At 50.6% G+C, this 26,510-nt stretch overlaps 2 protein-coding genes across 4 annotated transcripts in view; one reads left to right on the top strand and one right to left on the bottom strand.

The window, feature by feature from the left end:
- The window catches only part of ADPRM (ADP-ribose/CDP-alcohol diphosphatase, manganese dependent), a 379,713-nt gene that overhangs the window by 258,105 nt on the left and 95,098 nt on the right, over nt 1-26,510 (bottom strand). For 2 of the 3 annotated variants that reach the window (XR_007473556.1, XM_049702249.1), the window contains exon 5: nt 5,375-5,559. Coding sequence is in view for 1 of the 3 variants with exons in the window: in XM_049702249.1 (XP_049558206.1) it covers nt 5,383-5,559 (177 nt within the window). In the remaining 2 variants the exon portion in view is untranslated. Of the gene's footprint in view, nt 1-5,374; nt 5,560-26,510 lie in introns of those variants that run through there. The other variant, XM_049702250.1, reaches the window with a different exon arrangement.
- Nucleotides 12,406-17,853, top strand: PIRT (phosphoinositide interacting regulator of transient receptor potential channels). The gene has a single exon (XM_033422856.2). It carries the CDS (start codon nt 12,652-12,654, stop codon nt 13,057-13,059), a length of 408 nt encoding a protein of 135 aa, XP_033278747.1. The 5' UTR covers nt 12,406-12,651; the 3' UTR covers nt 13,060-17,853.

Raw genomic sequence — 26,510 nt, 5'->3', positions numbered from 1 at the left:
AGATTTCCTTTAAAATACTTTTTAAGAAAGAAGGGTGACAAATGAAAAAAAAAGAAAAGAGCATTGGTCACCCCATCGAACCAGGGGTGATAGTTGGTCACCCCGTGCACCATGGGTGTGTGGACCACTAGGCTAGCCGGGTGAGGGGGGCAGAGCTAAGCCAGAGCAGCTGTGAGCTACAGGATGGGGAAGGGGGGTGCCGCCAGCCATCCCCCAGGCAGGGCCTGTGCCTGCTTTCTGCCCCCTCGATACCACAACTGCAGCAGCAGCCCTGCCTCCCGGGGACACTTGGTGTCGATTGTCCAGGGTCCAAGCTGGCTTCTCAAGCCCCCTCCTCTATCCTGCTAGGGAGGGGCCTGCAGACAGCACAGCTTCTACCTGGACACTTTCTCCTGGACCCAGATCCCCCCTAATTTGCATAGGTACATATATACACTTATATCATATGCATACATACACTATATAAAATATATACATTATATCTAATATATATGTAATATATTAATCATATATCATTATATGATTATATAATGTGTGAATATATATCATACAGAATATATCAATATGTACATATATTCATTAAGCACTTGCTATGTGCATTTTCTTATACAATTCTTACAAAAACTCTCTAAGGTAGCAATGATCACATCCACTTAAATGAAAAAATTAAGGCTCCGGGAAGTTAAGTAATTTGTGCAAAGCCAAATATAAGAATAATAATATAGCTCACATCCCTAACTGATAGGAGTATGTGGGGGAATACATGAATTACTGTACATTTATAAAGTACTTTAGACTGGTGCCCGACATGGAGGAATGCTAAATACGGATGTGTCTTACTGATGGCTGCTACTACACTGCCTGCCACGCCCTGCAGAGGGTTGGGGGAAAGCACAGAAACCTGAACTGAGGGAAGAATAAATGATCTGATTATCTGCACTGCAAAATAATCCACCCCCGGGTTTCTTCACAAGCCAGGCCATTGAGTCTGACAAACCGATCTGAGTATAAAGGCAGAGCAAGCAACATCCTCAGAAGCCTTCAAGTCCAGCTCCCCTGGACACTCATCCCCTGATCAGAGAAGGCTTCGCTTCCACAGGAAGCCAGAGGAAAAGCCCCCTCAGCTCGACCCCCTCCAGCAGCTCGGTGGATGGCTGGCCCTCGGGGCCCTCTGCTTCTCTAGCCCTTTATCACCCATCAACCTCTGCAGAGCCTTCCCAGGCTGGAAACATCATGTTCATTTCACAAGCTACCAGGGATGGAAGATTCCCATTCCTGTCTTGGTCTTCGCTTCCTGGGGTCACTCCTGGGAGAGCCTCCCCTACAGGACACATAGCCTCCCCTACAGGACACATAGCCTCCCCTACAGGCCCCCCATGTACCATTACCATAGCAGGGACCCACCTTCACCCCGGAGCCCCCAACCAGCCAGAAGCAAGGCTTCTCATCCTTGAGTTGGTGTTAAGAGTGGAGGGTCAGCCTGGCCTTCAGGATTTTAGGCAATCTTGTTGGCTTCAGGGTACAGACCCACATCTTGAGACTGGGCAATTCAACACCTCACACCCAGCTTCCAAAAGCACAATGTGATGACTGTTAATAGAGATGGAAACCCCGCCCCACCACTGCAGTGATGTTTCTCACTCGTTTCTTATCACCATGATAAGTAACATGAAAAATACAGGGGCACAGTCAGGAAAGCCGGGAGAAGCAAGGATGAACATGCTACTTTGCCCCCAGTTCAGAGATGTCTGGGCCTGGGGTGGGGTAGGACCCTATATGTTCATCTGACCTTTGTCTGTGGGTTCCTGGTATTTTGTCACACAAGGTGTCCACCCATAGGGCTTGGGAATTCCCCAGAGGTAACCCTGCCATCTTGGAACAGAGGATGTTAAGTAAGTCTACACATGCTTTCTCCAACATCCAGAACAAACAGGGCTCCCAAGTCTCACAGCCAAGGCCTGCACTGGACAGAGCTAGTGTAGACTCTGGGTAACCCACTCTTTGGCCTGTCACCACCGCCGTCACCATCACACGCTCCAGCATCCCCGGAACTCCAGGTCTCCTGATTTCTGAGCCTGGGTCAGGAGAAGCAGCCCTGGCCCAGACACCAGCCTCATGCACATCTCCCCGAAACTTGAAGACAGACTGCAGAGAAACTTCATTAATTTTTCACAAGATTCATCTAATAGAGGCTGAGCAGAGCTGAGCTAAAGCCCTATCACAAGTACCTCTGCCAGCGGCCCGCCAAGGGTTAACCCATTAGCCCACATCCTGTGAGCTCATCATCCCCGCTGGAGCCTGTTCTCGGCGGGGATTCGCTGCACAGCGGCTCCTGGATGGGGCCAGGGAGGCTTCCTCAGGCTGCCATGAGAACTTGAGCAGAAGCTCATTGCCGGCTTCCTCCTGGTGCAAGCTGTGTGTGAGCCCCAGGTCCCCCATCTTCCCCAGGGACATCAAGGACAGTAAGTAAGGAGGGGACCTGTCCCTCTGCCCTTCCTTCCATTTCCCCAGAGGAACGAGCTGGTTTTAACTTTGCTTTAGAGTGTGTGTTGGGTCTGTGAACTGGAGTTAGGAGGCAGCTGTGCATGGCTGGCAAAGGGGAGGGGGCTGTGCCCTGGGAGGGCAGGGGGTGAGCCAGCCGCCAGCAGGCTGGAGGGGCTGCCCTGTGAGAACTGTGGCAGGGAGGAGGGGCTGTCCCGGCTCTGCACCTGGAGGAGGGGAAGCTGTGTGCAGGTGGCTGCTTCCACCCTGCCGGACAGCATTTGGGCTTCACCCTTCACAGCCATTGGCAGAAAGGGCTGGGCAGGAACCACCCTCCCAAACCTCGACAGAGGCAGGAACAAAAAAGCCAGACGTCGAGGTACAAGGCCACCCTCAGATCCTAGAGTGCATGGGCGGGACCTCACACCCAGACCATCCTCCTGGGCATCCCACATCAGACCTCAGCATCTGTGGGCCCATCCCTCCCAGCTGCAGGTGTGGCAGGCAACCAGGGCAGGTGTCAGGAAAACAAGTCGCAGCATGCGGGCTGGGCAGGCTCCATGTCGGAAAGGGGAAACGAGGCTGGCATATATAAACATGGACAAAACAGGTAGGGCAGACGTGTGCCACGGGGACCATACCCCCAGGTAAAAGCAGACGTTATCACCTGGCTATCTTTCCACTTTGTAACCGGGCAGGGCCTGGGCGCCGGCTGCGTGATGTGAAGAGCGAGGTGAGTGGCACTGTCTAGGTGGAGTGTGACCTTTGAAGAACTTCCCTTACTAGAAGCACTGTGGGCGGTGACAGACAGGTGCCCTGGTGACAGCAGCAGAAGATTCAGAAACACTCTGGCCTCTGCTTTATCAGCTCAGGCACTAGGCACCACTCACCTTATCAGAGGGATGGGGTCACCAACCGAATGTCTTGTTGCGGGGAGGACAGCCACTCGCAGTGACAGCTGGGTGAGGCATTGTGGGGACTCCAGTGGGGAGAGAGCAAGACCCTCCACAACTCAGGAATTCCAAATACAAACCCACGCTTGGGGTCTTTCTCAGGAATCGTGTTATTTCTATCACTTGTGTTTCGCAACCTGCCCCTGTTCTCCCACCAGACGACCCTTCCCTCTGGGCCCACCTCCTGGCTGTGAGACATGTGCCCGCTCTCCCCTGCTTTTGGTCCTTGCAATTCCCAGAATAGTCCAGCTCCTATCAGGGAGGAGAAGGTTGGGAAGGGACAGATAACTCCAGACCCAAGCCCAGTGGGGCTTCTTATGATATCATGGATGTATCTTGGATGTATCTGGGGTTGCCAGATACATTACAAAGGGATGCCAGTTACCTTTGAATTTCTCATAAACAACAAATACATTTTAGTATAAGGATGTCCTGGGCAATATTTGGAACAGTCTTATAAGAAAAACCATTTGTTGCTTATCTGAAACGCAAATTTAACTGGGCATCTTGTCATTTTATTGGCTAAATCTGGCAACCTATTAATATTGATGGTAGTGAAGGGGAAGGGCAGGCTCCATCCTTGAGCAAGCAGAGTGCAGTATAAAGACCAGGATTTGGGGTCAGGCAGCTCTGAGCCTCAATTTCCTCATCTGTAAAATGGGAATGATAATAAGAGTACCATCGTAGTAGAGCTATTAAAAGAGATGCTCCAGGTGAAGAAGGTGGCAGGTACCACGCATTTTGTGCCCCACTGGGATTATGGTGGTAGTGGCTTTGTGGCCTATGTCACAGGCCTCTTGCTGCTCTGCTGGCTGCAGCTCAGGGCCCCCGGCTTCAGCCCCCACGTCCTCAGCAGCTCCACCTATCAGGGCCGGCCTAACCCCTCACCCAAAGCAGCCACCCCTGCAATTCTGTGCATGGCCAGTGCCCCCATTTCAAATATGCTCGCCATTCACTGTTCCTCCAGTTTAAAAAAAAAACAAAACCAAAACCTCAAAACCATCCCAAAGGGGAGCAGGACAGACTCGAACCCAGGCTCTGGAGCCAGACAGGCTCCAAAACTCCCCTTTCTAACCTGGTTCACTACTCATCTGCTGAGTAACGTTGGGCAAGTCATTTAACCTCTCTGATCCTGTTTCCTCACCTGCAAAATGAGGTAATAACTGTCCCATCCTCAGTGACTTGTCAGGAGGGTTAAAGGACACAATGCAGATAAAGCACTCAGCCTGGTTCCCAGCCCATAAGAAGAGTCCGAGAAATGACAGTTATTGTTACTGTATGAAAAGCGTCGACGCTCCCCTAACGCACTGTGTGCTGCTTCTCCTTTGGAGAAGCTGCTTGGGGAACCTTGAAGACTTCACGAAGGCCAGCCAGTGGAGGGCAACCAGACTTGGTGAGGTGTCCATCCATCAGAGAGCACGGAGGGAGGGGAAGGGGATGGGGAACAGGTCAGAGGGTCTCCTCACACCTGCCTCTCCTGCCCCCTCATTAGCCAGTCCCATCTGACCACCCCGGCTCTAAGAACACAGGTCATACTTGACAGTTGTATGGAGAGGAACAGCAATGGCGACCTGACGCTGCCGTGCCGAACCTTCCTGCCACAGCTCCCCTATTTGATGAATCATTTCACAAATGTCTGGCAAGTCCTAAGCCCCAGCCAGGCGCTGAGCTACCTGCTGGAGCGCATAGGAAGCTGAGGAAGCCCCAGGCCCGGCCCTGCAACTGCTGCCCCATTAAGTGGTTCATTTCAGACACTCGAGAATCTACCGGAGGGAAAAGTGTTTGCTCCTTATTCTCCTGGACACTCACTGTTGCTTGCCAGCTGTCATGGTCCACACACCCCACCCAACCAGCTGTTGGCGGATGAATATATGAGTGCGTGAGAAACAGCCAGAAAGTTCCTGCTGTTCTCTCCCCTCTCATCTGAGACATCACTTTACCTTGTTTGTCAGAGACACCACTGAGCGGGCAAATGGGGACGCCTGGAGCTCCTCTTTGGAGAGGGACGTCGTCTTCTTAGTTGTGTCTGCAGCTCCGCGTCCAGCAGAGGGTAGACACGGGGGCTGCTCGGAGTGTGTTTGCTGCAGTGTTGGGGAGAGCTGTGAGCCGAGTGCTGTGTAGCAACCTGGGGAACACAAGGTCAAAGGGCAAACACTCAGTGGATATCTGCAGACAGGGTTTTCGAATACCTGGCCAATTACAAACACACGACAGATAAGGAGACCAGCTCTAACAAGATCAAGAGACAGTCCCTTCTGTACACACTTGTTTGGCCAACCAAACCCAGTCTTTGCTCTGCCCAGGGCCTCCTGGCTCCCTGAAAGTCTGTTTTCCTTCAAGGGATGGTATCTTTCCAGAGACAAGGTGAAAATGGTGAAATTCTTTTTCTCTCTCTCTCCTCTCTCTCTCTGTCTCCCTCCATCTCCATCTCCATCTCTCACATCCATCCCCATCTTCATCTCCACCTGCATGCTCATCTCCATCTCCATCTCCACCTCCATCTCCATCTTCATCTCCACCTCCATCTTCATCTCCACCACCACTTCCATCTTCATCTCCACCTCCAACTTCATCTCCCTCTCTACCTCTCATCTTCACCTCCACCTCAATCTCTCATATCCATCTCCATCTCCACCTCCATCTCCACGTCTTCCTCCATCTCCATCTTCTGTCCCCAAATCCCAATTTCTCAAAGAAGCACCTTCTCTTTCTTTCAGGATCTCCTCTTCCTCAGAATCAGCACATGGCGTTTCCCATAAGGGCCAGGTGACTCTCTCACCTCACAGATTTCCCTTTAACATCTCTGCCCTATTCTGGGGTCATTCTGCCCCTGCCCATGCCCCTACTTTCCTTTTCCGGGGTAATGTGTTTCCTGCCCTCACCTCTACCCTGGATCCCCAAGTTCCATCATATGACTTCAACCATTATCAACATTCTGCTATTCTTGGTTTAACTATACTTTCGCCTGCTCCCCAGCCTGACCCCCTTTATTATTATTATTACGATTTTTACAGTTCTTTTTTTGCAGGGTATAATTTACACACATCACAATGCACAAATCTTAGTGTACTATATTGAAAAATGGGTCCCCCATGTAACCCACACCGATATCAAGAGATAGAACATTTCCATCGACCCCAGAAGGTCCCAGTTAGTTCCTCCCCACCCCTACAACCACTGTTTTGAGATGTGTCACCTTAGCTTAGTTCCTAGAAGGTTCTAGAATGTCATATAAATGGAAACATACACTATATGTACTCACTTGTATCTGACTTCCTTCACCCATCATGTCCATGAGACTCATCCATGCTGTGTGTGTATCAGAAGTCTGTTCCCTTTTATTGTTTAGTAGTATTCCATTGTGTGAATATACAAGATGTGTTCACCTTTTCTCCTGTTCATGGACATTGGGTTGTTTTGTGGTTTGGGCTATTATGAACAAAGCTGCTATGAATATTCTTAAACAAGCCTTTGGTGGACATAGGTTTTCATTTATCTTGGACAAAGAAATATCTAGGAGTGGGATTGCTGGTTCAAAGGGAAGGCGTATGTTTCACTTTGTAAGAAACTACCGGACCTTGCTCCAAAGCGGCTGTACCATATTACGTTCCTACCAGCAGTACACAAGAGCTCCAGTTGTTCCCCACTCTCACCAACATCTGTATTGTGAGATGTTTAAATTTTAGCCATTCTAGTGAGTGTGTGGCTGTATCTCCTTGTGGTTTTAGTTTGTATTTCCTGTCAAATGTCAATCTCAAGCCCTTTTGCATGGGCTTCTTCTTCATCTATTTGTCTTCCTTTGTAAAGGGTCCATCCAAATCATTTGCCCATTTTTAAAATTGGGCTGTTTGTGTTACTAATCATATGTATTTCAGATGCAAATCTTTTGACAAATATGTATTTTGCTAAAATTTTCTCCCAGTCCATAGCTTGCCTATTCATTTTCTTCCCAGTAGCTTTTAATGAGGCAGGAGTTTTAAATTATTATGAAATCTAATTTATTGATTTTCTTTTTCTTCCTCAGTTATTGCCTTCTCTGTCCTAAGAACTTTTGCCAACCTCCAGGTCACAAAGATATTCTCCTATATTTTGTCCTAAAACTTTATGGTTTTAGCTTTTATGTTCAGGTTATGTCCATGATCCATCTCGAATTCATTTTTTGTTGATGGTATGAGGTGAAGACAAGTTTCATTTTTTTCCATATAAATATTCAGTTATTCCAGCACCATCTGTTGAAATGACTTTCTTTTCCCCATGCAACTGTTTTGGTGTATTTGTCAAAAAGCAGTTGTCCTCAGTTACTGTTTGGCCTGTGGGGCTGGTTGCTAGGGAAGGCGTTCTGACTTCCTGAAAGTCTTACTTACAGATTGTAGTCTGGCTCCCTGTGCCAGTTATTGTAGATAACGGGGTGGCTTCCTGGGCTGGTTGCTGCAGGTTGTGGGTCAGAGTTCTGTTCTTATACATGTCTGGTCACCGTCCATCTGTATATTCAGTGTCTCATTTATTACAAACATTTGCAAACATACGTAAAAGTAGAGCTCATAATATAATGAACTTCCATGTATCCGTCACCCGGATTTTATAACCTTTAACATTTTGTCATATTTGAGTTGGAGTTTGATGCTTCCATGTGAGTCACGGCATCATGACAATTCGTCTCTGTACGTGGTTTCAAGATTATCTCCATATCTATAAAGACGCTTTCTTCTGTGTCCGCAATATTGTCATCATAATACAAATTTTAAATCCTTAGCGTCGTCTAATATCCAATCCAGATTCAAACTTCCCTAAAATTATCTCGAAATGTACAATTGGTTTCTTCTAGTCAGAATCCAAATAATGAACATATTGCATTTAGTTATATTTTAAAATTTCCTCCAGCGGTCATATCACGGCGTACAGCTCAAATGGTACACACCCATGTAATTGGCTGTAGCCAGATCGAGAGTCAGAGCACGATGGTACCCCAAAGGTCTCCATCATGTCCCCCTTCCAGCCACCATCCCCACTGAAGGTAACCACTGTCCTAACCTCTAATGGCGTAGATGGTCTTACATGTTTTTGAACTTTCTGTAAATGGAAGAGGTGTCTGGCCTCTCTTGCTCAGCGTCAATGTTTGGGGTCCTGCATGGACAGGCGTGCGGTTCATTCTTTACTCCTCATGCTGTGTAGCCCCAGACCAGTGCCCCCTCACCACACCAGCCTGTGGCCTGTCTGTCGCTAGTTCTGTGCTACAAATACGTCTCTACCCACTACCTCTGCTTCCTGACACCCCAGACGCGGCCTCCAGAGAGGGGGAGAAGGACCCAATCTCCATTCTCAAGTTGCTGCCCTGGGGGCTGAGCCGACAGGCAAATCTGCGTTTAGTCCAGGAGGCCCGAGCCTCGGGCCTTCCGCTGGCTCTTCTCAGCTCTGCCCCTCGGGCCCTCGGTCCTCGGCCAGCTCTGAGGTGTGGGGACATCAACCGACAGCGAGTGTGTTCCTGTTTTAGGGTTTCCGTAACAAAGCACCACAAACGTAGCCACTGAACACAATGGAAGTTTGTTCGGTCACAGGGGAAAAATCAAGGTGTCCCCCGAGTTGCTCCCTCCAGAGGCTCTGAGGAGAGTCCGTCCCATCCTCTCTCCCGCCGTGCGCCCTTGTCCCGTAGGGGCATCACTTCACCATCGGCCTCCATCTTCACGTGGCCTCCCCGCTGTGTGTCACATTTCCTCTCCTTTCTCTACAAGGACGCAGGTTCTTGGACTTGTCTGTTTGAGGATGAGCTCGCCTGGAGATCCTTCCCTTAATTACAGCTGAGAAGACTCTTATTCCAAAGAAGGTTGCTTTCTGAGGGTCTGAGTGGACAAGTCCACCCACTGCGGGAAGTGAGGGATCCTCTGAGACAGACAAACCAAACCCGCAGGAACTGAGGACCTGGAAGTGCGCTTCTTCTCACTGAACCAGCTCCCCAGGGGTTACGTGCTCCCCACCCCACAGGACTGCAGCATCAGGCCCAAGGCCTTTGAGCACCTGCTGAGTGCCGGTGGAGGGGGGAGGCTGGGTAGAGGAGGCGTATAAACCAGCAGAGGCCCTGAGGCAGTCTGCAAACTAGGAGCAGAGTTTCTCCACCAGGTTGACCCTGCCCCCAGGAGGCGCTTGGCAAGGTCTAGAGACATTTCTGACTATCATGACTGGAGGGGTTTGCTACTGGCATCTGGTGGATAGAGGCCAGGGATATTACTAAGTATCCCACAATGCTCAGAACAGCCCCCGCAGCAAAAAATTATTGGCTCCCAAACGTCAATAGTGCCACTGTTGAGAAACCCTGGTATCAGAAAAAGAAATCGGATCTTTTAGGACTTTAATAAAATGTTAAAAAACTCGTACTGCCCCTGAGATGGTGATTTTCAGGAAACCTGGGTTCTCAGAATTTGAGTTTGATTCACCAACCTATGGACCTATACAAAATAGTTTTAGAAGTCCCTCAGCCTAACTTCTTTATTGTACAGATGAGAAAACAGGGACCGAGAAAGAAAATAACTATTGCAATAATAATAGCAACCAGGGTCATGTCTTAAACTCCTGTAACATATCACACAATGAAGTGGGGTCTTGTGAAACCTGACAGTCGCCGCTGCCCTATGAGGCAGACATGCCGTTATCCTTATTCTATATATGTGACTAGGGAGTCTCAGGTGGGTTCAGACAGCGGTCCCTCTGCTGTCAGAGACCTGGATCTTTCTGTCACACCAGACCCTGCGAATAAGCTCAGTGACGTGCTGCAACCGTGAAGGAACCCAGCATGGCGTTCACCCCACAGCCAACCCCGCCTGCCCCTTGTGTTTAGAGTTGCTGCCACCTCCTGCCTGGTAGGGGTGGGGGGAGAAGGCACGGAGCTCAGCCTTGTTCAAGGGAGGAGAAGTGCCCGGAAGATGAACCCCCCGACCATTCACTGTCCCAAGGACCCGCCCTCTTCCTAAGTAAGGCCACTAAATGAAAGGTTCCCATTCTTTGGGATTTTGTGAGGTATTACAATTTACATAGATAGATAGATAGATAGATAGATAGATAGATAGATAGATAGATGATAGATGATAGATAGATAGATGATAGATAGATGATAGATAGATAGATAGATGATAGATAGATAGATGATACATAGATAGATGATACATAGATAGATAGATGATAGATAGGTGACAGATAAAGTAGATAGACATCTACACAGGATGACTGACTTCTGATCTTGGCCAGTACAGATACCAACAAAACCAATGATCATCTTTGCTCACAGTCGTTTCATGAAATGAATATTCCAATGCCAAAATAAAAGAAGGAAGGACATAATCTCAGAGTAAAAATAGTTCTTTAAATAAATAAATGTACCATTATGAAAAACTTAACATCAGTGTCATCTCTCCGTTGTAGAGTGATTCCCTATACAACTACTTGTCTCTGTCAGTCCTTACTCAGTGAGAGGTTACTCTACTGCAGGATGCAGCCCTGAAGTGAAAAACTCAGGCCTTGTAATGGTGGAAGGACCCTCAGGGATCATTCTGACCAGCTCGGTCTAGTACAATGAGCTTTGAGTCCAAAAACCTTGGCCTGGATCCCAACAAGCCACCTATGAAGTTGGGGGGAGGCTTGGGCCACGATCCTAAATCTCACTGGGCCTCAGCCTCTGCCCTCCTAAGAGGGGAATAAACATGCAACCTCCTGGCAGGGCCGAAGAGCGTGCGCTAGGTGCGGCCAGCAAGGCGCAGCTGGCCGCACCTCTCACTCAGCACCCAAGAAGCCGTCCTCCCTGCATCTGCCGTGGCTGCCTCGCACCCCAGCGGCAGCTCTCCCGGGAGCTGGTCCTTCCCCACCCAGCCCGGTGATCCTAGGGCACAGCTGAGACTCGTGCCTTCCCGTTAATACTCCTCCAACACAACACCCCGAACATCTGAAGGCAGCAGGCGCTTCTGCCCTGGGATTTGCTGCCAAGTGGGGAAAGGGCCACCTGGAGAGACCATCCTACCAAAGACGTCAAAACCCCACAGGAGAAACCAGGTTGCAGTAACCAACGCCAGCTCCCCGGCTAGGATTTCACCACACGCCTTGTAAGCCCTGCTCTCCCCACCGAGCCCGCCGGCGAAAAGGAGAGATCACTTTAAGAGTGTTGACGTCACTTACGCAAATACTCCTCGGGACCCACAGGGCAGCAGCGGGACACCTGTGAGCCCCTACTTATAAAAGCCCGTCGTCGTCGTATTTTCCAAAGTCTTCGGAAGCAGAGATCCCAATATCCTCTCTCTAGAGGAGCACACACGAATGTGAATATCCACATTCTGAAGGCGTGGCGATTCTACAATTCCTATTCCCCCTGGGATGCAGGGAAGGGGTCTTGTTCGGCAAAGTGGGAGCACTGGCCCAGTGGTCCAGGCCTGAGGGGCTGTGAGGGGTGAGTTGAGGAAATTACTTGGAACTGAGCATTGCAGGAAGTGTGGAAGGAGAGTGTGCTCACTACAGGACCCTTCCACATTTAGAGGTGTCTTGATAGAGGGGAAGCAGCAGGTTCGAGTGCTGGGCTTGGGAGCCACCAGCTTCACACACCATCTCCTTTATCCTGATACCCTGGTTTCCGAATGCAACCCCTCCCACCTCTCACCCCGTCTGGAACCCACTGTGACTGGGATTGAGTAGCCCACCTTCCCAGGAAACTTGCTGCTGTGGAAAGAAACCCCTCCCATCCCGCTCCCAAAGAGGGATAGTAGTAAATGCTGTTTGAGCGGGGCCTGAGCTGGCCAGACCGCAAAGAAGAGGAAGAACCTGGGGCCCCGGGAGGAGGGACTGGAGGGGAAGCCAAGGACCAAGGCCGTAACTCACTCAAGACCACACAGCAAGAAAGCGGCTGGGTCTGAAAATAAGATGCCGCTTCATAAACTGTAGCTTTTGCCCGTTTTCTTAAAGGCCACCACTGTTCCCTGCTTTAAATAACAAGAGCGGTTGATCAGAGTGATATAATATTTCTCTCTCACAAGGAAAAAGAACACCACCTTGAGTGGCTTCTTATTTATGTGGATCTCATCTGCTTTTCTTTCAGCTTCAGCACAAAAACCCTGCACTGCCCTCCACTAAGAGCCAGGCTGGAGACAGATGCTGAGAACAGGAAGGCTGTGCGAGGATTCCCCTGGCCTCGTCCTTGCTTCTAACCGGTGCTGGTACCAGGTGCCCGGTCCCGGGAGCCGTGACCATGGAGGCTCTCCCCAAGGACCTGGAGGTCAACGAGAAGTCTCCAGAATCCAAGGACCTGCTGCCCAGCCAGACCGCCAGCTCCCTGTGCATCAGCTCCAGAAGTGAGTCTGTCTGGACCACCACCCCCCGGAGTAACTGGGAAATCTACCGCAAGCCCATCGTCATCATGTCCGTGGGCGGTGCAATCCTCCTGTTTGGTGTGGTCATCACCTGCTTGGCCTACACCCTGAACCTGGGTGACAAGAGCCTCAAGGTCCTTAAGATGATAGGGCCCGCCTTCCTGTCTCTGGGACTCATGATGCTGGTATGCGGGCTGGTGTGGGTGCCCATCATCAAAAAGAAACAGAAGCAGAGACAGAAGTCAGTTTTCTTCCAGAGCCTCAAGTCCTTCTTCCTGAATCGCTGATAACGGTCTCGCCCTCTGTCCTCCCCACCACCCTGCCACCTCGACCAGGAGAAGATGTGATAACCAATATCCAACATCCCCGGCCCCTTGAGAGGTGGAGTCTTCCGTAAAACTGATGCAGGCAAACCCTCTCCTGGGCCCCGTGGAAAAGAGCGAGCCGGGGCTGCGCCCTCCGTGCAGCTGGGAGGTACCGCGGGATGATCTCATTTAGTCTCTCTGTTATCACTGATGTTCCCTCAGATCCTGGCCGTGGCCATCGCCTTTCATGGCTCTCATCCCAGCCTATGCATCCAGGTGTCACTCATCTAACGCTCTCTGCCAAGTGCTGTGCATGTTGGGAAATTCCTTGAGGTGGGCCATGCCCCAAGAAGAACCTCCTGTTTACATATCTGAGGGCCTGAACTGGATTCTGCATTTGCTTCCTTCTAGAACCCAAGCTGACCAACGGAGGTCCTTCGCAGAGGGAAGGGAAGTTCTGACCATTGGGTCTGCCCACCCCAGATCTCTCTGTGGGCAAGATGCTGGCTTGCATTTCAAGAGATCGGACAAGTCACAAGTATCAAACATTCCAAAGAGTGAGCAGTGAAAGGTGGCCGGGGAAGGACTTTCCAGGAAGGCACATTTCCCCTAGAAATGGCCCTGGGAGTCAGCCAGTGAAGAAATTTAACCCTTAGTTGTATAGAATTTATACCAGAGGCAGTGGGGTGCGCTAGCAGGTGTCACAGACTCCCCTGACCTTCTAACTCCTTCTCCGTGACTACTCTTCCCTCTGAACTTGACACTTAGACAAGGACAAGCGTGTGTTGCCCTAACTCCCTCTTTCCCCCACCCCATGACTCTAGAACAGCCAGGTGGAGAAGGATGCTGTAAGATTTTTCTCTCCTTCCCCCCCCCGTCAAGAATCAAAACCAAGAAGCTTGAATTCCACATCTGAGTGTCTGTAGGTTTCCAGCGATGGAATTTTCTTTAGAAAATCCCAACTTCTGCTCTCCCTGCCCCCACTCACCAACATGCGTTTAAACCTTCAGTGAGGGCCCTGCTCTGGGCCAGGCCCCGGGGCGAGAGCAAGACAGACGGTTCCTGGGCTCATCTTCTGTATAAAGTGAGAGACAGCCAGAGCACCAGGCGGCCAGAACACCCCGGGATGAGTACTTTCTGGGGAAACGAGGATGGGGGCAGGAACGCGGAGGGGACATCTGTCCCAGCCCTGGGAGAGGACGGAGGGCGTGCTGGAGGCTGTGCCATCCACACAGAACCAAAGGGAAGAGGAGAGCTGGCGACGAGGGCAAAGAAAGGCACTCTAGGCGGGAATGGTGTGTGCAGAGCTGGGGTGGGAGGGGAGCGGGATACAGTTAGGAAACAGCATGGCAAGCTCCCTAACCTCGCGAATGGTCACCTGAGCCCCTGTCTCGGCCTGCCTCCCCCTGCTTCCCCAAGTGCCTTAGTGCGGCTTCTCGGGGCTCATCGAGGGGCCTCCTGGGTCTGTGGCAAAGACTACAGACCTCCTGGGTCTGTGGGAGATTCCAGGGGCCCACCACGCAGAGAGCACCCGTATGGTTAAGTGCTCCCCAAATCTGGGCTTTCCTGCGGCATCCGGAGGCCCTTAGGTGACAGACCAGGAGGGTACCTGCAAGAAAGCCACGCTGCCCTAGGTCTGAGGCCCAGCGGACAGCATCTGATAATGAGGGGAAGGTTTCCTCGGCCTTCTGCCCGTGAGCCCATCCCATCACTATGTCACCATGACAACCTTTCTCTCTTTCCCTCCTTCTCCACCCCCCCCCACCCCGCCGTCTCTCTTTCTCTCTCTCTCTCCATCAGGCCTCCCGGTATCTCCATCCTTCATGGTGGTTCCATATGCAAAGTCAGAACCCCACCTTGTTCCCTCTGCATCATGGGAAACTCCATGGAGGCAGGTACCCATGACATGGGGACACCCCCCTGCCCCACCAACCTAAGGAGCCAGAGTTTGGGGAGCTTCACCCAGAATGACCGTGTCTCTCATTCAGACAGCGTGGCCAGGTCCTCTAGCCCACATGTCCCCTGCACACAGGCAGTCAGGACCAATCATGGGGGACGTTGCAAGTACTGTGTCACTAATTGTGGTCCCAGTGCCTCAAGTGACCGGGCTTTCAGAGGGTTTCCATTTCTCCGACGTGAACGCAGATTCCACATCAGCCCTCAAATGTCACTCTCACATTCCCTGATGCTTTCTTACATGGGAGCAAATGGGGAGGACGCCCAGCTGGCTCACTGGGAATCCACACTTCCAGGGTGTCATTTCCTCTCCCCACAAGCTTATCGAGTAGGTGCAGCTGAGGGAGGAGGGCCCAGGCTGATGCTGTACCACGCGTGTCCTGGCGGAGGGCAGTTTGGGGACGACACGACTCTAGAAAGTGTCCCAGGCCTGGACTCACCTTGGAGTCTCCAGCAATCTGGCCCACATTCCCCATTCCTCAACCTAGTGCTCAGCAAGAAAAATGAGGACAAATCCCCAAAGCATCATTCACCCCCACCGGGATCCCTTGTATGAATGCGGACCAAGGAACATGCCAGGGCCACACTGAGGGGCTTCTGCCAAAGACCATCGCCACACAGAAGCCCTAGGAATGGCTGTGCCCAGATCAGATGCCACGTTTCTGGAAAACAGCATCGCCACCACGACTCCTCCCATGCCGTGGATGGGAGGTCAGGACCAGCATCGTGCGTTCGGCTACTGGATTGTATTATCCCACCCATGGCTGTTCTGTTTGGAAGGGTTCCATTTAATCTGAGTGCTAAAAGAACTGCTGGGATGTTGAATTGTATCCTGTCTGACAGTGTCTGCTGTGTTTTCATTCTGTTTCATCAGGAATTCCAGGCTCTACCACTGAGTCATTCCTCTAAAATGCCTCCCAGCCCCAGCCCCATCACCACGCGCCCTTCCTCGAAACGTGCTGTCTGGGAGAAAGGGTTTCCCAGACATGTGTGGGTTGCATGCCTGGTCCCTTGGGTGCCTCACAGGAGCCGAAGGCCCCACTCTGAGATGCTGACGGGGCACACAGAGCAGGAGCTCCTGACTCTTTCGCTCCCTACAAGCTCAGCACTGGGAGATGGAAAAAGAACCTTCCTGGATGAATCAGTGGTCCAGGGTGAGGCAGGCAGGTACCCCAGGGTCAGCCTGCCAATGTGCCCAGGAACCCAAGAGAACAAGCCCAAGAAGGGATGGCAGTCCAGCCCCCAGGACCTCCATGGCCCGCCCCTTCCTTCTAAGCCCTTCTTCCTTCCCCTGGCCCAGCGTCTTCTGCTCCTCTAGGTCTGTAATCCCGACCCTCTCCGACTTGGCTCCCACCAGACTCCCCGTGTCCTTGACTTTCTGCTTGCTCTATCCTCAGAGAAAAAGAAAGCATCGCTCTGGGTCTGGACAAGCCAGCTGCATTTCAGTCCTCCTCAGATTCCTGCAGCATTGCAGAGTCACGACACCCCGCTCCCTCCTGCCCCCACACCCATCACTTCGTCACCATCTCCAGCCCTTAGAGATCAGAGCTCCCCGGAAAACTAAAACTCACAGCCCCAAATGTGTCTGATACTAAATGGTGCAAGGGAATCGCCTGGGCACGTGCCCGGTGAAGCTTCTGGGCAACACCAACCTGATGCCTTAACTCACTCAATCCTTTCCAAAAGCCTGCTGGAGGCACTGTTGTTATCATCCTCCCCGTTTTACAGATGAAATAAGTGAGACACGGGGACACTGAGCTAGGACATCAAGCCACGATGAAAATCCAGGTGAGCTGGCTCCAGGGGCCACACACATGACCCCCACCCGATTCACTCTTCGGAGGTGCTGAGGGGCAGCAGAAGGCACCAGGGTCGCCGTGCTGGGCTCCGGGCTGCAAGGCGGGGACAGCAGGAGTGGAGCTTGGGTCAGTAGACAGGCCAGGGGTGGGAGCACAAAACAAGTACGGACCCAGAATGCCAGTGGGGAAAGCGGCCAGGAGCCAGGAAGGCAGGCAGGAAAGAAGCCGGCATTCTGAGCCCCTCCTAGGTGCCTGGCCTTCGCATAGTGAGCGTTCAGAGGCAGGAGTAGGGGTCTCGCCCGGCACGGGGTAGCTTTGTCGGAGCAGGTGGCCTTGGTAGAGCGAGCCTTCAGCCCACAGGCCAGGCTCCTCTGCTGACCAGCAGGAGGATTTGGAACCAGCTGCCACTGGACTGAACTGACCTTGAGAATGAAGCGTAGCCAAGGATAGCAAAGCAGAAAGTGAGAAGACCCTGCAACACTGATGACAGCCGGGGAGCTACCGGACTGCCCCGCACCATCTCTTACAGGACACACAAATAACATCTTATTAAGTCACTATTTTTTAGGCCCGCTACTTGCAGCCAAATAAAGTTCTTATCTACACAAGTGACAAGTCTGGGGAAAGAGTTCTTTTCTTCTTCTAAGCCCGAACACTATTTGATGAGATCAGAACTGATATATTTAGAACAAAGACCACATCAGTGCAGTGTATTTGTCCTCCAAATCCTTCCAAAGATTCTCTACGTCTCTAAGGAGAGAGGAAAGGGAGGGGTAAAGCAAGAGCGGGATGACCACGATGATGCCAGACAGGGACCTCCCTCAGACTGGGCATTGGGGTAGTGGGCGGGGAAAGAGTGGGGTTCATACAGGGCACCCGTCAGGCTCTGTGACCTGTCAGGCTGTCCCACCTACTCTAAGAGCTGAGGCAAGGGTGGGTAGGAGACGCAGGAAAGGACTGATTCCATAAAACTAGAACCACTCACGGGAGGAGACACCTAGACACTCAGTTCTCTTTCTCCCAGGTCTTAATCTCCTCATTTGTCAAAATTAAAGTAACCAAAATTCACAAACAGAGGATTCTGTATTGGTTGGGAGCACAGATTCTAGAAACAGTCCACCTGGGCTCACGTCCCATCTGGTCTTCCTAGGTCTTCGACCCTAGACAACTTATTTCCTTTCTGTGTACCTCCATCTTTGTGCGTGTGTGCATGCATGTGTGTGTGTGTCCTAATTTTTTAATTCAGGTAACACTGATTTATAACATTATATTTCTATCTCTGCATACACTACAGTGTACTTAACACCAAAAATTTAAGTTTCCGTCCATCACCATACACTTGACCCCCTTTACCCATTTTTCTCTCCCCTTTTTCACGCCCCTTTCCCTCTGGTAACCACAACTGTGCTCTCTGTATCTACATGTTTGTTTCGCTTTGGTTTGGCTTGTTCATTTACTTTGTTTTTGTCTGCTTGTTTGCTTATGAGTTTTTTATATTCCACAAATGAGTGTAAGCATACCATATCTGTCTTCCTCTGTCTGACTTACCTCACTCAGCATAATACCCTCAAGGCCCATCCATGTTGCTGCAAATGGCAAGACTTCATTTTTTATGGCTGAGTAGTATTCCATTGTATATGTACCACATTTTCTTTATCCATTCATCCAGTGATGGGCACTTAGGCTGTCTCCATATCTTGGTTATTGTTAATAATGCCTCGATGAACATGGGGGTGTAGATATTTTGGGGGGTTAGTGTTTTTGTCCATAACTTCTATCTTCACAACTGCAAATGGGGTTAATGAAAGTGCTTGCTTCTTCCTCAGCATCAATTGGGAAAATCCACATATGGCTTTTATGCATTAAGCCCTGAATATTAGTTATTACCAATGTTAAAGAACTACACAAGGCAGTATATTCTCCTGAATGGTTTTACCTAAGGAAAGAATGCAAGTCTACACACCTAACGTGAGCTGATTGGAAAAAGAGAATTTGAGGGGGTGGGAGCTCACCATGCGCTGTGCTGTCTGGACAACGGGGGCTTGGGGCCAGCCAACAGTTTCATTCCCACCTTTTTGACTCCTGCCTCCCCTCTGCCTCACAATCAGTCCCAATCAATCGTCAAAGCCTATAATTTCTATCTCTCAAGGATGGCCATTCATCTTGAAGCCGAGGCAGCTCACTGTCCAGAAATATTCATGTTTCCCCTCATAGTGAGAAGTGAAGTAGCTGTCCCATCAGGTGCACATGTCACAGGACCCCTGGTGTCCAGGTGTGACCATGTGACAGGCTCACAGGAGCAGAAGTGGCACGTGACCCTGCTGGGCTGGGCCTTGTAGGAAGGGGGCTTTTTCTCCTGGCTCTGTGAGGAGCCACTATGTGCCAGGAGCCTGGGCCTGAGTCACCAAGGGAAGTGGTATGGACTGAATGTTTGTGTCTCTCCAAAATTTATATGTTGAAGCCCTAACCCTCAGTGTGATGGTATTTGGAAGCAGGGCCTTTGGCGGGTAATTGGGTTCAGATGAGGTCATGAGGGTGGAGATCTCGTGATGGGATTATGAAAACAGGAAGAAACAGGAGAGCTCTCTCTCCACGCCCTCATACCCGGGAAAGGCCATATGAGTACACAGTGAGGTGATCGTCCGCAAACCAGGAAGCGAATCTGCCGGCACCTTGATCTCGGACTTCTCAGCCTCTGGAACTGTGCGAAATAAATGTCTGTTGTTTGAGCCACCCAGTCTGTGGTATTTTGTTACAGCAGCCTGAGCTGATGACGACAGTGAGGAAAGCCCCGTGAAGACCAGGGACACCACACTGGACTGGTCTATAAAGTAGAAATAAACTTCTATTTTGTTTCGCTACCAAGATGTCGGGGTTTGTCACAGCAGCTAGTATTGCCCCACTAATATACCCGCTGGAGCCAGTAATCCCGTCTTTCTGACTACTGGCAAACTCGTCTCCCCCTTCTGTCTTGTTCTCCTCTAATCCATTCCGCATCCTTCACCAGGAGGATCTTTTTCCCAAATGCAAACTCTTAGCAAGCCTCTTCCTTCCACAGTATCTCTTTGCAGAGGCTAAGCGTCTGTCAGACCCTCATCCCCACCTTGCCCCTCATCTCTGCTCTTCGCTCAGTGTAGTCCCTCTGCCTGGAAGATCCTCCCTCTGCCCCCCTCTCAGCTTGTCTGGCTTGCTCTCACTCACTCTTCTCTTTTTTCCCCCGCACATTTTCTCCTTCCGCCAAACTGCTCAGGAGCCTATATCACAATTGCCCAAGTCAAATCCAGCTTGGAAAGCAACCACTTATTTAGTAAGAAGTTATGGTCATGGAAAACTTGGCGGCTTTGGCATTAAACAGACCTGAGTTTGAAATCTGAGTCCACAAGCGAATTTCCATACTGTGACTTTTTGCATTTCTATCTCAGATTTCCAGTTACGTGTGAGGATGATAATTACCCCATTAGGTCCTTGTCAGGATTAAATGAGGCAATAGAAAGTGTTAATATGGCACAATCACATACTAGGTGTTCGGTAAAAGGCAGATACTGTTATTATCTTTGTCACAGGAAGAGAGAATTTCAGGCTACAAACACAATGCAGGAATTCCCAAACCCTTGATTAGACTGGATTTATGCTTGAGCTTGTCAAGCCCTACAGAGTCTTGCAGGTGGGACTGAGGTATCTGATTTCAAACAAAGAAACACAGCATTTTGGCAACTGAGTGCAGGGCTCTCCCTGTAGCATTACTATAATTCCTAGAGAACCTTGCCCCAGACTAACACACAGGTGCACATTTTCACTTAGAATCCAGGTAACAACCTCACAAAATCCAGGTAAGAACCCCAAGTGAATAACTCTGAGAACAGTTGCCAGATACTCCACGGGCGCCCATTTACTGGGAGAGGGCAGAAGATCTCCATGTAATTGCCCTTCCTGGGGGAGAGGGCGTGTTCCCCGTCAGGGACTATGCTGAGTAATCAGACTACAGAGCAGTACCAAGTGTGTGTGACCCACAGTCAAGGCCAGGGCAGCTGCTTTCAGGTTCAGCCCAACCAAAGAACGAAGGGAGCGAGGCCAGCTCCTGGGTAAGCAGAGACAGGCTGGAGTGGGTGTGGCTGCCACTGGAGCCTGAACTGAGGGGAGGAAGGGGGGGCTGGACCAGGGAAGGGCAAGGGATGGTTCACAAAGCCCTCTCCCATATGGCCCGTGAAAGACAACATTGTCCCATTCATCCATCCAACCAACAGCTACAGAGCAGCTCAGGAATGCTGCCCGGGCACTGGGGAGAAGGAAGTGAACAAAACAGACAGAATGTCCTGTTTCTGGAGGCTTCCCCGGTTAGAGGCAGACAGGCCATAACAAGGACATCACCACATGGACAAGATGGCGCCGAAGGGTCGTGAGGGCTATGGAGTCAAGAAACAGGGGGAGGGGTAGTATGGTCACAGGAGGCTCCTCGGAGGGGGGACACTTGTGTTGAGACCCGAATGAAGAGAAGGAAGCAGCCATGTGAAGGCCTGGGGCAGAAGCGTCCAGCAGACGGTGGGTGGTGGACGCACCATGGCTCCTCTTCCCCACCCTCGATCTCTCCTCCCCACTGTGGTGTGACTTCCACACCTGTCCCATCCTGAAGGACCTGGTGGGGACACCATGCCTGGAGCCTTTTGGGGGGTGGCTTTCACCTGCCTGTCGTCTGTTACTCCGGCCACCCCTCCATCACACACAGCGTTTCTGGCATCCTCTTCCTCACGTGCCCACTCAGCCCCCCATCCCTCTGGGCTAGTCACCCCTCCCCCAACTGCCCACACCCCACTGCCCACACCCCACCCCCAGCTTCAATCAATGTCCCCCAAATCAGCGCTGCTGAAACGCATGCCAAGCTCTGGACAACATATCCCAACCTGGATGGTCCTGGCATCTCCATCTGGATCATCCTCACCTCGCATTCAACAGGTGTCAAAAGAAATTCCTTGCGTTTTCCCACAATGCCTCCTCCAAACCTGGTCCCATGTCCCGTGTGTCAGTCATGGGTGACACCACCAATTAATCCAGAACACTAGGCTAACCTCCCTCTCCCATACCCTCTGTGTCCAGTCTATCTCCTGAACACCTTGTGGAATCCTTCTCCTTTTCTCCATCCCCAGGGTCCCTGGGTTAGGTCACCAGCCTCCCCAGTGGTCTCCCTGCCTGCAGCCTTGTCCCACTCCAATCCATCCTCCATTTATTTCAAGCAGAGCATCTTTCTAAAAGGCACTTCTGATCATGTCACCACTCGTGGCCCTGCCCCTGAGTCGTTAGCTGCTCCCATCCCATGGCAGATGGAGCTCACACTCCTCCACCAAGAACAGGCCTCCCTAGGGAGGCCCACCTCTACCCCAGCTTCTTCACATTCCTGCCACCCACCCTTCACCCCAGACCTACAAATGAGGACAACCCAGTATATCATGCCTCTGCATCTTTCCACAGGCTCCTTCCTCAGCCTGAACTACGCTGATCTCTTCTTCTGCCTAGCTGACTCCTAGCTCAAGCACCACCTCTTCCAGGAAGTCTTCCTTGCAGCACTCTGTGGTCACCTTCTAGCACTGGCCTTTCTGATTCTCTGTGCTTTACATTTAGTGCATCCTCTCGCTGAAGAGCTCTGTGGTATATAGTGCTGGTTAAATGAAGGAATGAATGGTGACAGTGTGTCCTCACAGCTGTCCTGTGTGCGAGTAATAAGGGTAGGTACTACTCTCATTTTACAAGTGAAGAAATTGAGAATCAGAGATACTCAGCCATTTGCCCAAGGTTATAAGCAACTGTGTAAGAGGGAAAATGGGCACAGGGAGAAATCCACTCCAACCTCCACCCTCATCCCATCCCTATTCCTCATCCTCCCTCTCCAGGGTAAAAGCAGCAGTTCGGCTTGGTGAGGACAAAGCTCTCAGGACGTGGGAAGAGAGACTCCACAATTCCTTGTGGGTTTAGGAGAGCAGGTCCCAGAGAACTCAGTGCAAGGCCAGGTGTTCTGAGCCTTGCCCAGGGCCTGGCACAGATGCCCAGGGGAGCTGAGGATCCACCCCTGGCAGGAAGCAGCCTGATCTGCAGATGCCACTACAGGAGGGTCTGAGCAAAGGCCCTGGTGCCCTCCTGCTTCCCACTGCTCCTTGCTCCTGTTTTCCCAACTTCCTCCTTGAGGCACTGTCTGTCTGTCCTCAGACATCATCATTGGTGGACAGCCCGGCAGCTTCTCAGAGCCCACAGCACCAGTGTAGTGTGTAAGCCACAGGACTGGACACTGGGCTCTGGGCTGCGAGGGGGCAGAATTGGGCCTGAAGTTGGGTCTCTAGATCCTAATGCCAAGCACCCTCTCTGGAGGCCCAGGGCACTGAGGAGAGCCAGTTTGGACCCGGCCAAAGAGAGAAGGCCCAGCCCTTTCAAGAGACGGATGGTGCTATCCAATATGGTAGCCACATCTGGCTACATACACTTAAACTTAAATTTAATAAAATTAAATATAACTAAACATTCAGTTCCTTGGCCACACTAGCCACATTTCAGATGCTCAACAGCCAGAAGAGCCGACTTGCTACCATGTTGAAGGAACAGATTATAAAGTATTTCCATCACTGCAGAAATTTCCACTGGACAGTGCTCGTCTATAATGACACAGTTGAGAACCCAGTGGAATTCTCCAGACTGACTGTACTCCTATATTATACATATAGTATATTATATACGATACACTATATTTTATACACAGTTCCTATACTATAGTCTTCTCATTGCCTTCTTGAATTTGGAAAAATAAAATTCTTTCGCCTTTCTATTTTTTTAAATTTCAACATTTATCTTCTTAAAAATATTGATTGATTGATTGATTGATTGATTTGGTTGCACTGGGTCTTAGTTGCAGCTCTCAGCCTCCTTAGTTGTGGCTCACGGGCTCCTTAGTTGTGGCTTGCAGTCTCCTTAGTTGCAGCTTGCTGGATCTTTAGTTGTGTCATGCGAACTCTTAGTTGCAGCATGCATGTAGGATCTTAGTTCCCTGACCAGGGATCGAACCCCATCTCCCTGCACTGGGAGCGCAAAGTCTTACCCACTGGACCACCAGGGAAGTCCCTTCAGCATTTATCTTTATTTAGCTTTTCCTTTTCCCTACTTTCTTTGGTTCATGTTGCTTTTTTTTCTTTTTTATGGCAATTTCTTATGATACATAGCAGATTTTAAATAAAGTTTGTAAATTAAAATATTATAAAGTTTAGTCATGCGAGATGAATATGTTCTGGATTCTGCTGTACAAAACGTGTCGCCTACAAGTTAGCGAGACTGCATTGCACACGGAAACATCTGTTAAGGTGGATCTCCTGTCATGTGTTCTTAACCACAATTTGAAAAACCATTCATTTTTTTAAATTAATAATTTATCATTTTAATTAATTACAATGTTATTTGGCCCTTCTAAGTCCTTAAATAACTATGCTTTGGCTATTATATCTGAAACTCTGAACTTTCAGTGGGATTTTAAATATCCCACTATAGTGGTATTTTTTTTCAGGTCCTCTAAGCTAAGGTATTAGTCCACCTGCCAGGTTTCCTCCCAACTCCTCAGGCAGCTGCCCTCAAGGCCAGCACCTCAGATCTGTTAGTCAGGCTCTTCTCAGGGCCCCTGGAGTTGTGATTCTTGCTCCAGACTCTCCATCACTGGCTCCCCTGCTCTAATCCATCCTGCAGGTGAGAAATTCCCATGCCATTTTCCTCTGGTGAGGCTCAAGGTACTTGCTGAGCCCCTCTGGGTCCACCTGTCTGCAGCCCCAGTGGCCACGGGCTCAGGAGATCAATAAGCAGGTGCATTGCAGAAGGAAGGGGAAGACAAGGCCGTTCTCCCAGAGCCCTCCAACCGCTGGGAAAATACGTCAGTGGACTTGATCTTCCAACAGCGCTCAACACAGCTGACCATTCATTTTCTTCTTGAAACACTTTCTTCCTTTGGATTCAAGACACAGCCAGCTCATGGTTTCCTGCTATCTCTGCAGGTATTCTTTTTCTCTCTCCTAGTCCATCCAAGCCACGACATGTGGGAGAGCCTCGGGATCCGTCCCAGGTCCTCCTTTCTTACTGAGCTCTGTCTCAAGGAGTCTTGAGCAATCTCATCCCTACCACCAATTTGTCGCTGACTCACAAATTCCTGTCTCCAGCCCAGAGCGAGAGCCCCCAACCAGTGTACCAAACCCATCGTGTCCCGAACTGAATTCATAACTTCTCAACCACACCTGGCCCTCTTCCTGTCTGTCTGTCCCATCTCCGGAGGCGCCCGTAGCAACCAGCTTTACAAAACAGAAACCTGGTCTTCGACAACGACCCCTTCCTTTCCCTCATCCCCATACTGAGTCTGTCACCGCGTCCTGTCGATTTCAGTCCCTGGTTATCTCTCAAATCAATCCACTTCTTTCCATCGCCACGGTCACCAGCTTTACCTCTTCCCTGGTCTACAGCAACCACGCTTACTGCCTGCCATGTGCCCATTCTTGGTCCCTCCAGTACTCTCTGGACACAGCAGCAAGAGTCCTCTTGAGAAAACATGGGTCACACCACCTTCTGCTCAACACTTTCCGCTTCCCAGTGCTCTCAGGAGAAAGTATTAACACAGCTCTTTACTGCCTTTCCTCCTCTTGTCCCAGCCACACCGGCAGGGCCACCTGCCACCTCACAGCTTTTGCAGACTCTCCTGCTCTGCCCAGAATGCTGTCACCTCCTCTTCACCTCTCCTCACCCAGCTCGCCTGCTCTTCCTTTAGGTCTCAGCGCAAACATCACTTCCTCAGGGAAGCCTTGGCCCACGGCTTCTTTGTCTCGTTCTCATAGGATGGGATCTCTTGTCATATTGATACATTAATTTATATGACTGATTGACATCTGCCCTCCCCAAACCTCCTTCCTCTCTTCCCTGTCACCACTTGAAGCTCCCTGAAGGCAGGCACTGCATTTCTCTAGCTCACTTCTAGCTGACTTTGCACCGAAAGATGTCTCAGCAGCTCAACAGAGCTGAGCCCAGCCCCAGCGGAGCCCACGGTGGACAGGCAATTAGACGTGGAGCCTGGGGGTGGAGGCACCCAAGCAGAGGCCGGGAGCGCGGCCCTGGGCCTGGCTGGAAGAGGAAGGGGGTCACGGACAGCCGAGCCCTGTGCAGCTTCACCCTGGAACCTGCAAACAGGCTTTGCAATTGACTGCTCCTGAGGCAGGCAAGGAAAATGGTGACAGAAGATTCTAGCACCAAACCCAGCAGATATCCTGGGGGCGATGCATTTGGATTTATAGCTCTGGTAAGTCTTACTAGGTGCCCAGCACTTAATTCAGAGCTGAGGGCCAGCAGAAACAGATGGCAAAACTAAAGGGTGTGGAAAATAAACACTAGAAGCACAGCAGACCATTTCCACTGTGTGATAAGACTTCACGGTATCATCATGGAAGCATTTTGCTTCGGAAGGAGTCGTGGGAGCTCAGCTTCCTCAGAAATAGAGAGGAGGCAAGAGATGAAAGCTAGAAAGGGACACTGAATGGATCTGGGCAGAGTCAGAGGAGCTCTGGGGAATCACTCTCAGCTTTCCCAATATCTGGGAGTGCCTAGGAGTTATAAAATGAATCTAGTCATAAACAGTGCATGTTGGATTACAAGAAGGAAGAGCCGTTCCCTGAAAGGGAT

This window comes from Orcinus orca, chromosome 19, assembly GCF_937001465.1.
Source record: "Orcinus orca chromosome 19, mOrcOrc1.1, whole genome shotgun sequence".
NCBI lineage: Eukaryota > Metazoa > Chordata > Mammalia > Artiodactyla > Delphinidae > Orcinus > Orcinus orca.
The sequence above is the reverse complement of the archived record's forward strand: the minus strand, read 5'-3'. Positions and strand labels throughout refer to the sequence as shown.